At 48.2% G+C, this 11,529-nt stretch overlaps 1 protein-coding gene across 1 annotated transcript in view; it reads left to right on the top strand.

The window, feature by feature from the left end:
- The window catches only part of Fer1l5 (fer-1 like family member 5), a 53,350-nt gene continuing 41,821 nt past the window's right edge, over positions 1 to 11,529 (top strand). The window contains exons 1-9 of the mRNA XM_027919772.3: positions 1 to 85; positions 3,353 to 3,405; positions 3,967 to 4,058; positions 4,635 to 4,743; positions 6,242 to 6,296; positions 6,762 to 6,871; positions 8,126 to 8,254; positions 8,950 to 9,012; positions 9,683 to 9,733. Of these exons, the coding sequence (XP_027775573.2) occupies positions 1 to 85; positions 3,353 to 3,405; positions 3,967 to 4,058; positions 4,635 to 4,743; positions 6,242 to 6,296; positions 6,762 to 6,871; positions 8,126 to 8,254; positions 8,950 to 9,012; positions 9,683 to 9,733 (747 nt within the window). The remainder of the gene's footprint in view (positions 86 to 3,352; positions 3,406 to 3,966; positions 4,059 to 4,634; positions 4,744 to 6,241; positions 6,297 to 6,761; positions 6,872 to 8,125; positions 8,255 to 8,949; positions 9,013 to 9,682; positions 9,734 to 11,529) is intronic.

Raw genomic sequence — 11,529 nt, 5'->3', positions numbered from 1 at the left:
ATGCTGCGGCTTTTTGTGGGGTCTGCCAAGATTGAACCACCCCTAACTCCACCGCCCAAACCCTGCCTGACCGTTTACTTCAGAGGTGAGAGCCAGGGTCCAGAGGGAAAGAGGAGCCCCAAGAGGCCACATGCATTCAGTGAAAAAAATACATTTATTGGTATCTTACTATGTAAAAGGTACGCTAGGTGATGCATGATGAGATGGACCCTGTCCAGCACCTTCAAAAGCTGGGGATATAGTTCAGTGGTAGAACTCTTGCCTAGTAAATAGAGCTCTGGGTTTGATCCCCAGCACTGCAAAAAAAAAAAACAAAACCCTGGTGTGTTAGCACACACCTATAATCCCAGCAGCTTGGGAGGCTGAGGAAGGAGGGTCACAAGTTCAAAACCAGCTTCAGCAATTTAGCAAGGCCCTGTCTCAAAATTTAAAAAATAATAAAATAAATAGGGCTGAGGATATAGCTCAGTGGTTACGCACCTCTGGGTTCAATCCTAAGTACAAAAAAAAAAAAAAAAAAAAAAATCAACCAAACCAAAAAACCCTGTCACCTTTCTTGCCATTATTTCTTTCATTAGGACTTCTCTGCCTAGTTTTTCCAGGGAATAGTTATGGGTAAGGAAGAAGAGTAATACTTTTCAACTTTCTTCCAAGAACTAGGGCTGTGGCACTGGGGTTGTGGCTCAGAGGTAGAGTGCTTGCCTCACAGGTGCAAGGCCCTGGGTTCAATCCTTAGCGCTACATAAAAATAAATAAAATAAAGTTATTGTGTACAACTACAAAAAAATAAATATTTTAAATTAAAAAAAAAAAGAACCAGGGCTGTGCCATAAACTGAGGTTCAAAGAAAGAAAGATAAGCTGGGCGTTGTGATGCATGCCTATAATCTCAGCTACTCAGAAGGCTGAGGCAGGAGGATCACAAGTTCAAAACCAGCCTCAGCAATTTAGCAAGGCTCTAAGCAATTTAGAGACCCTGTCTCAAAATAAAAAAAAAAAAAATAAACAGAGCTGGGGATGTGGCTTATGGTTTAGCACCCCTGGGTTCAATCCCTGGATCAAAAAAAAGGACTGGGGATATAGCTTGGTGGCAGAGCACTTGCCCAGAATGCACCAAGCCCTAGGTTTGACTCTAGCCCCACAAAAAAAAAAAAAGAAAAAGAAAAAAATATATACAGGAAGATGTGTGTAGGTTATAGGAAAATACTACACCATTGTATATAGGGATTTGAGAATCCACTGACCTGGATATCCATAGGAGGTCCCAGAACCAACTTCCCAGGATACTTAGGGACAACAGTAGTTCCTAGAAAAGCAAAGAATGAAATTCCTTTAATATTTTTTTTTCTGGTCTGTAAACCATGCTTGTTGAACATGACAATATTCAGAGACCAATACTTGGTACCATGGACTCACAAAGGATGCTGTATCCAGTGTACAGGTTCATAGAGGTGTTCAGGGGGTTCAATACTATTTGCCCTGATTGGTTAATTTTAGAATTAGCCAGGCAGAGACTTGCAGCTCCTCTCCCTGACTGGAGCCCTCTCCCCCATCATATCACAAAGGCACCATTCTCATCGTTCTAGAAATATATCTAACAAAAATGCTGAAAACCACTGGGCATGGTGTTGCATGCCTGTAATCCCAGCGACTCAGGAGGCTGAGACAGGAGGATCGAAAGTTCAAAGCCAGCCTCAGCAAAAAGCGAGGTGCTAAGCAATGTAGTGAGACCCTGTCTCTACATAAAATTCAAAATAGGGCTGGGGATGTGGCTCAGTGGTTGAGTGCTTCTGAGTTCAATCTCTGATACCAAAAAAAAAAAAAAAAAAAAAAAGCCTATAACCCAGAACCCTGGGTTCACTCATAGATATACCCACAAACTTTATAAGTTCCTATTTGTTCTTTTTTTTTTTTTTTTTTTTTTTGGTACCAGGAATTGAAACCAGGGGCACTTAACCACTGAGCCACATCCCAACCCCTTTTTTATTTATATATTTTATTTTGAGACAGGGTCTCCCTAAGTTGCTTATGGCTCTCTAAATTACTGAGCTTGGCTTTGAACTCGTGATCCTCCTGCTTCAGCCTCCCAAGCAGCTCAGATTATAGGTGTGCACCACTATGCCCAGTCCTATTTATATTCAATGTTTGGTTTGGTACTGGGAATTGAATCCAGGGGTGCTTAACCACTGAATCACATCCTCAGCCCTTTTTATATTGTATTTAGAGACAGGACTCACTGAGTTACTAAGGGCCTTGCTAAGTTGCTGAGGCTGGCCTTGAACTCACAATCCTCCTGCCTCAGCCTTCCAAGCTGCTGGGATTACAGGCCTGCGCCACCACACCTGGCTATGTTTGCTATTTTATTCTTTTCATCCTGTCCTTCTCAGCATCTTCCCTGCATACCACCCAGTTCCCTGCACCCCTGGCTCATAGAAACACACACACACACACACACACATTCACATTCTTTCCTTAAGAAGATGCTCAAAGTAACTTATCATTTTAAAAATTATTTTGCAGGATTATTGACTGTCTTCAATTAAGAAATTTCTAGGGGAGAGGGATTTTAGTGGGTAAAGAGCATTCAGCCCATTACAGATGTCTCAGGATGTCTTAGGGTGCTCTAACCTTTGCCCTGATTATAAATAAACCATGAGGGGCTGGGGTGGTGGCTCAACGGTAGGGCACTTGCCTCACATTAGGGCACTTGCCTCACACATGTGGTGTGCGGGGTTCAATCCTCAGCACCACATAAAAATAAATAAATAAATAAAGGTATTGTGTCCATCTACAACTAAAAATAAATAAAATAAACCTTGAGTCTCCGTGCATAACAACGAAAGTTTACCTCTTACTCACACCAAGTCCTGTGTGGATGGTGCTGGTCAGGGGGGTCTCTTGCATGGCAGGATCCAGTGGGGGATCAGCTGCTTGTCCCTTGTGGGTGTGAAATCACCACTCTGCAGGTGGCCATAGGGTGAGGGGGAGAGGAGAATGGAGACTCACGTGCAGATTTTGGGAGCCCGGCCTGGCAGTTGTGAATATGGCTCTTGTACCCAATTGACCAGAATGAGCCACACTGGCCCACTTGACTGGAAGACGCTGGGAATGAAGGATTTAGGAAGAAAATGAAAGGGACAAAGCATTATCTGTCATACAGGGTGATAAAGTGAGAAATTTCTAAACATCCTCCCCTGCCTCCTGCCAAAAAAAAAAAACACAATCAATGCCCTCTCACACTTGCAGAAGTAGATGGGAAAAGTCCTTACAATGTACTATGTCCCTTGACCCCATCAAGCCCAGACATTGAAATATTTCCTACGACCAATGCTGGCCCTTTGGTGTCTCTGCAGATATGAAGAAAAGAACTCATGTGGCAGAAGGGAATGACCCCATATGGAATGAGGTAGACACCCAGGGCAAGCCCAGAAGAGGAATCACTCACTGACCCCAATCGCAAGGGGACAATGGTGGGGTCCAGGCAGGTGCTTAGAGGCCTGGGGAGCAGACAGGGAGCCTCACCGGCTTTCCCGAGGCCGAGGCATCTCCAATCTGCCAAGGTTATATTCCCACGGCTTTCTTAGTGCTTCTTCCCAGCTCTGGGATTGACCATGGTGTGGCCCATCCACTGATCCAACCAATCCACAGATGTGTGTCTAGAAGTCTGACGCAGAGACAAGGATCCCCGTGTAGGACACCCGTGTCCTCTTCCATCCATTCTTGCTGCCCCTCCCCCAAGCTCCTGAACTCCTAACACAGCTTTCCAGATCAAGCCAAGGAACCCAGATGGGACACCCTATCCTTTGGGCAAGACAGCAAATGCCATCTCAGGAAATTAGACATGAGGGAAGATCCAAGTTTTCGGGAAATATGGTAGCAGCCCCTGTCCCCAGCCTTTCCTCACTTCTTAGGAGGATGTGATGGGGAGGGCGAAGGAAGGACACTGACCTCTCCATGCCCTCCACAGGCCCTAGTATGGTACCTCTGGAATCGCCCCCTGGAAAAAGACTCCTTCCTGCAAATCATCCTTCTGGACATGACCCCATCAAAGAAAGAAAGGTGAGGGGGCGGGGGAGAGAGAGAGAGAGAGAGAGAGAGAGAGAGAGGTGGAGCCTGGCTCCCTGACCAGAGCAGCAGCAGCAGATCCATCTCACCTCTCACACTCATTCTGCTGCAAGGACGGAGCTCACTTCAGCCAGTCAGGGAGGAAAGGGGGTGGGGCCTGGAACAAGTTGTTTAGGATGAGAATTTGGGCTTCCAGCAACAGTTCTGGCCTTCTGAAGCTACGGGCCTCCCCTTCCTTCTTCTCTCTGGCTAAATAAAGCCTGGCTTCCTAACAAGGTCCCTTCTAATGCCCAACCCAGAGTGACAACCCCTTGGGAGTGACGTTATGGCAGTTCAGAGAATCTGATTGGCTCAGCTTCAGTCAGGTGCGCACTCTTAGTCCAATCAGCAGTTACTTGCATTGGGAGCCCCAGAGTGAGGAGAGCCCTGCGCCTTCTGGTAGATCCCCTGTTTCCCTGGGTGGTTCTTCAGTTCCTGAGAGAAAACCATCCCAGCTAAGGCCTTTCCTGCAACAGAGGAGGAGACCCTGTCCCCTGGTTTGGATCTCACCCCTGCTCCTTCCTTCCCCAGGTTCATTGGTTTGGCCACTGTACTGCTCAAGTCATTGGAGAAAAAATCCCGTGAGGTCCTTTTTGTGAAGGACCTGGTCCTGCTCAACCATTCCATGGAGCCCACAGATGTGAGTCAGGCCCAGGAAGGCCACGGCAGGGCAGCTCGGGGGAATTGGAGCAGCTGGTAGAGCTGAGCTTCTGAACTCCAGCAGGGAGCCCACTGCCATTGTCTGCCGACTCCCCCACCCTGCCGTCCACCTGGCAGCTCCCCTTCCATCTATCCGTTGAGAAAGATCAATAGATTGTCCTGAGAGTTAGCACTGGGATGAAAAATTGAGTTGATTTTTTTTATTAGGGGAGGGGTTACCGGGGATTGACCTCAGGGGCACTGGACCACTGAGCCACATCCCCAGCCCTATTTTGAATTTTATTTAGAGACAGGGTCTCATTGAATTGCTTAGCACCTCGCCATTGCTGGGGCTGGCTTTGAACTCGCTATCCTCCTGCCTCAGCCTCCTGAGCCACTGGAATTACAGGGGTGCACCACCACCGTGCCCAGCCAAAATTGAGTTTTAGCAGACACTTGAAGGCAACAGGGGAATGGGAAAGCTTTTTAGTGGGGAAATGGTAGGCTCTGAGTGTGCCTGAGTGAAGATGTTACATGGAAACCAGAGACTGGCTAACTAGAATCCCAGCATTCTCTGTGATTGGTTTGGGGAGCCTATTTCTCTACTTGGTCCTAAGTTGTGAACAGGGACAAAAATTAGGGCAACTGTCAGGTTGTTTTTCATCCAGTCCTGGCCATTAGAGGCTGGTGGTCATTGACTGGCTTCCTGGATTGTTGTTAGAGATAGGAGTCTGACTTCCTACAAGTTGGACTTCATGAAGGCTGCCTTCCTGGGCTGGTTGCTGTAGATAATGGATTCGTCGCCTGGGTAGGTTGCTGCAGATTATGGTCAGAGTTTTATTTTTATGTGTAATGTGGCCTCATCTATTTGTATATTATGTCTCTCAGAAAAGCATTCCTTTTTCCAGTGGGCAGGAAAAGAAGGAAACCCAGGCAGGGGCCTCAGTGTGTGGGGAAGAGGCAAGTTCATGGAGGGGGGCTGCCTATACTTTCAGCATGTAGTTGGGGGCGAAGGTGAGGTGGCAGAGCTGAAGCAGGGGGTGGCCAAGTTGAAGGGCCCTGTGGTCTGCACTGCTGAGTGGTGGCTTTCCTCTGATGGCTCAGGGCCCTTGGGGAGGTGAGCAAGCCATCTTGGTGATGGTGTAAAGCCAGTTGGGTGGCGAGGTCCTCTGGAAGCAGGAGGTCAGTTAGGAGGTCTTTGTAGGAGGTCAGAGATGCTAAGCTAGGGGGAGAGATGGTTCCTGATGGACGCCCCGTCACCTCTCCCTCTCCTCACCACCTTCTTGCTGCCATTGCCACCACTGTGTGGCTCCTTTATTCTCCCAGTGCCCTCCACTGCTCTCTCCTCTCCAGTTTATGTCTTCCCTGCACCCCGACTGCGCAAGGTGTGGCCCCATATCAGGGGCATCGTCACTCCCCTCCAGAGGATTGGCTGTGAGCCCGGCCAGCCTGGGAGGGTTCGAGGGTCTGGATGACAAGCCCCTGCCTTTGCTTTGCAGTGCACTATCAACCTACAGGTGTTCCATATGACCCAAGAGGACTTTGAGAGGACAGGTTTGTCCTTCCCCGGGGCTTCTCCCAGCATAGCTAGATGGGCTTTTTGGAACCTTTGACACCCAACCCTTGAGGCTTTCAGAAGGATTGTGATCAGGTTAGGGTCCCTGGAAGCCATACAGATCTAGTGGTCGCATCCCCAGACATCTGGCGAAGGCCATCTGTCTCCTCGTGTGTCCACTTGTCATCTTCAAACAAAGGCCCAGCCTTCAGTGGGCATAGGGGGTACAAGGATGGCCATTTCCAAGAGCCCCCATTGTGAAGAGTTGGGTCCAGGGATCACAGTTACTGAGGGTGGGAGGGGTCCCTGGAAATGTTCTGGGGAGCACATGTGCCCCTATTAAGGAGTCTTGGCCATGTTTTTAGTCAGTGGCTGGTCATGGGGGGGCAGAGTGATGAAAGGGGGAAATGGCTCTGTGCCCCCTGAGCTCCAGCCTCCACGCCCTCCCTGGACTGCTTCTCTAGAAAAGGAAGACGTCTTGGGCATAACTATGAAAGAGGCGGCCCGTCAGAAGCTGATGGTTCCTGGCGCCACCACACCAGTGGTCCTGTCCTCAAAGCCTCAACACTTTCAGGTGAGGACTCCCCAGGTTGAAAGTCCATGTGACCCACTGACATCTTCACCATGCCCCCCAGCCATCCCCTCCCCTTCACAAGGTCATGGTCAGACCCAGCTTCAGGTCCTTAGAACCTCATCACATCCCCTGCTCCTCCAGGGGCCTTTCTAGGAATGTCTGCCTGTGGCTGGGACTGGAGCCGATCTGGTGAGGCAGTAGGAGGGGCCCAGTGTGCGCCCCACAGGCCCCCATAGATGCTGGGAGGCAGAGGGCATGGACCCGCCCTTCCAAGTCTGTGGATTGTTGGCTAAACCAGTGAGAATCCTACAAGGTCAAATCAAACTGTGGGGGGGGGGGGCGGGGAAGGCTGAGCGGGGTGTGAGGGGGCGCAGGGCAAGGTCTGCAGATGCCATGTGAATTCCAGAAGCCCATCCATGCCTCACTAACCCCACTCTGATCCATAGCCTGCGGCCCAACATTGCTGCCAGGGTTCTGCCTGTTTCCAGCATGCCACCTGCCCAGGAGGTCCGAACTTGACTTTTCCCCTCTTCCCACATTCAGGTCATGGCCAAATCCTAGCTCTTCCTATCACCCATTGCCCCACTTCTCCCTTTCCATGCCCATTCCCTGCATGGCGCATGACAATCACTTCCCTGAACTGCACCGACAGATAGCCTCCTCCTGAACCCCCAAACATGGCTCTCTCCTACCTGTTCTTTTTTTTAAAAAAAAAAAACAGTTTTGGTTTTTTTTTTTTGAGAGAGAGAGAGAATTTTTTAATATTTATTTTTCAGTTTTCAGCGGACACAACATCTTTGTTTTTATGTGGTGCTGAGGATTGAACCCAGACTGCACGCATGCCAGGCGAGCGTGCTACCGCTTGAGCCACATCCCCAGCCCCTCCTACCTGTTCTTTATTTGCTTTCTGAACCCAGCACCTTGTATATGCTAGGAAACTACTCAACCGCTGAGCTGCACTCCTAACCCTCCCTGTGTATTTTAGTTATCATGGTCTTTCAAAGATGTCTGATCATCATGTCATACACCTGCTTAAAAAAAATCCCAGTGTCCTGGGACAAAACCTAAGTGACCTGGGACCTTGCTAACCCAAGGCTGCTTCGAGTTCAGCTGCTCCTAGCCTTTCCCCTTGGAGTCTCTCTTTATCCATAGTACCTAAAATGCTGCTTATCACAACAACTGAAAGAAGAGTCCCTGTAGGGGAAGGGGAGCCTGGGCCCCCAGCATCTCTCTCCTGTGTGCTTCCCTCTATAGGTGCGGGTGAAGGTGTTTGAAGGGCGACAGCTCATGGGCAACAACATCAAGGCCACAACAAAGGTGACCATTGCGGGCCACCAGCATAACACACGGGTGAAGATGGGAAACAACCCCTTCTTCAATGAGGTAGGCTGAGCGGGGCAGGTCAGGCAATTGGGCCAGGCAGGGGGTGGGCGTTTCCTGCAGGAAACGCTTGCTCCTTATCTAGGGTGTCTTCAAGTAGGTCTCCTACAAGCATTTACTGAGCACGTACTGAGGGCCAGGCACTGTGCTTGGCATTGGGAGTATAGAGCACGGTCATTTGGAGCCTTGCCTTTGAAGAGCTGATGGTCTGGTGGGGGTGGGCACAGCACTTGAACCCAAAAGCAATTGCAATCCTTCTGGGCACACCCCCCCACCCATGACCCACCTCTTCCAGGCGCACCTTACCAGCCCACAAAGACCATTCTAACCCGGATGGACTGATTAGGTTACAACTGTCACAACCCAATCACTTCATCACTGAACATCCCTGCATTAACACAGGAGTTTCTGGGGGGACACCTCATATCCAAACCACAACATCAGGGCAGCTGGCTGGCTAGGTTCTCCAGAGACCCCCTCCCCTTCGCCTTTACCTGGATAGAAAGCCCTCTGGGAGTCCAGGAGTCCTGTGTTACTGGAGGAATGTGGGGTGGTCTTAAACTGAAAGTCACTGAAATGCTCAAAGTTGGGGGAAAGAAGCACAGTATTCCAGAGTTTCGGGTTTATTGGGTCCTTGAGGGAGTGGAGAGAGAAACATGGTTCCACCCCACCCCCTACCAATTCTCTCTGCCTCCCAGATTTTCTTCCAGAATTTCCATGAGATTCCAGCAAAGTTCTTCGATGAAGTCATCCTAATCCAGGTGAGGAACCAAACTGGTCCCCAGCAAAATGGCTCCATTTTCTTGTCCCACCTCAATCCTGAGAAGCACTTCAGCCCTAGCCCATGCCCTTAGAGCCAGGGTCACCTGAAATTGTCTTTCTGACCCCAAAGAAGCCTCTCCACCATCTTCTTTACCCCCGTGGTAGCCCAAATTTCCCATTCATTTATTCATTCAACAAATGTCATGGATGGCTAACAGGCAGGTTTGGTGGGCTGTGGCGAACAGATGACCGCTTCCATGTGTCGGGATTCTCAGGTCACCAGAGACCTAATCCATTCTCCAACCAGAGGGAGCTGCTCCCAATGGAGAGAGTTTATCACACACCTGAGGAAAGCAAGGAGGCTTGTCCCCTGGAAACGGTTACATGTTCTTGGGAACTAGACACAGAAACAATCATGATGAGATGTAGTGCAGAAAGTCTGCGCAACCCCTTGCTTTGAGTTGGCCTTTCTGATCCATGAAATAGAACAGGGTTCCTTTGTAAAGTCAATGAGGAAAACAAAAACAAAAAAACGTGTAAGCATTGGCCGTTAGGAATCATTCCTTAAATCCTGGGGACCCTGAATATGTCCTTCCTATTGCTTCCACAGGGGATGGGGGAAATCGAAGCTGTGAATAATTAAGATCTTTCTGGAAACTCTCCTTGCAGGTGGTGAACTCAGCATTGCCACGATCCAAAGCAGAGATCGGGAGATTCCAAGTGAGTCCAGCATATCAAATTGCAGGCTTGGTCAAACCATTGCCCAGACCCTCTCTGGGCTCCACCCCCAAGCCTAAGGGAAAGGAAAGATCTAGGCTTGATCCACCTACCAACTAAGTGGCTTAGACCAATTACTTTGAGCTTCTACTTCCTTGTCTGTAAAATGGGAATAATAATAGACCCAAACTGCAAGGTCATTGTGAGGATTAAAGTAGGTAACAGTTAGGGAAGTACTGGGCGCCATCTTGAGTTACCCAAACTCATGATACTGTAGACACATGTCTGCGTCCAGGTAACTTTTTTGGGCGCTGGGGAAACAAAAAGGCCAGTGTTAAGTGTTGGAGAAACCCAAAGAAAGATTGCTGCCTGTGAGGACAGAGGACAACAATGTAATTTGAAAAGACACAAACTGAGAGAGGAGTTCACACAGTCAGGGAGGGTTAAAATAAGAGTCTCAAAATCCAGGAATATCAGGAAAGGGTTGGTGCTAGATTAAATACAGGATGCCTGGTTATATTTGAATCTTAGATAAACAACAGATACTTCTTAGATCTGTCAAAGAGGCTTATTTTGAGATTCTAGAATGGAGCAATGCTTGATTGCATAAAACAGAATAATAGGTCAAGCAGAAGAAGTTGGTTTTATGGACAGAGAATGACTGGAAAAAAAAAAAAAAAAAAACCCAGAACAAGCCAGGGGCGGGAGTGCATGCCTGTAATCCCAGAGACTCATGAGGCTAGGCCAGTTCAAGGCCAGCCTGGGCAATTTAGCAAGACCCTACCTCAAAATAAAATATATAGCTCAGTGGAAGAGTATCTGCCTGGTAAGCATGAGGCTCTGGGTTCAGTTCCTACCACCCCCTCCCAAAAATAACAAAATAGAAAGGCAGATTGGTCATCACAAAGTTCCTTTGCTTATAAGGCAAGGACAGGGGGACAGAACAATAGGAAAATAACTGACTGCTTAACAACAAGTTCCTTTTCGTAAGGAATAAAGCAGAGGAAGTTCGTTATTGTACAGATGTACCTGGTTCAGGAATCTGGCTCTCATTCTCCTGATTGTCTGAAGGTCACATAACAATTGAAGTGATGGAACTTCAGCATGGGTGACTCATTTTGATATTTAGTCTAGTCTCTTTGGACCCAGTGCAGTAGTTTTATCTAAAACAACAGGGCTCCATAATTTTTATAAACAGCTATAATTCAGTAATGTCCAAATATTGTTTCATTGCACACCAAATATTGCATATGGGTACTGAAGTTCAATTTTTTTTTTTTTTTTTTGGTACCAGGGATTAAACCCAGGGGTGCTTAACCACTGAGCCACATCCCCAGCCCTTTTTGTATTTTATTTAGAGACAGGATCTCACTGATTTGCTTAGGTACTCATTGCTCTCATTGCTGAGACTGGCTTTGAACTTTGATCCTCCTGCCTCAGGCTCCTGAGCCACTGGGATTACAGGCATGCACCACCATGCCCGGCCAGAATTCTTCAAAGTTTGTTCAAATCAGGATCCAAACCAGATCCACTCATTGCAGTTAGCAAATGTGCAGCTTAGGTTTCTTATTCCATTGGTCCCCTTAAAAAATTTTTTTCTTAACTTGCAATTTATCTGTTAAGGAAACAATAGTTGTACCTGGTATTCTCCGATCTAGATTGCATTTCCAGGGGTCGTATCTCACCCCACTTCCCCATTCTCTATCCAGAGGCTTGACCAGACTGAGAGCAATTATTTAGCAAGGTGACTTCAGCAGGAGGCACAGAATGCCTGTGGGGCTCTCTTCCTGCCAGGCCAT

The sequence above is a fragment of the Marmota flaviventris genome, chromosome 14, assembly GCF_047511675.1.
Source record: "Marmota flaviventris isolate mMarFla1 chromosome 14, mMarFla1.hap1, whole genome shotgun sequence".
Lineage (NCBI taxonomy): Eukaryota > Metazoa > Chordata > Mammalia > Rodentia > Sciuridae > Marmota > Marmota flaviventris.
This window is presented reverse-complemented; position numbering and strand designations above follow the sequence as displayed.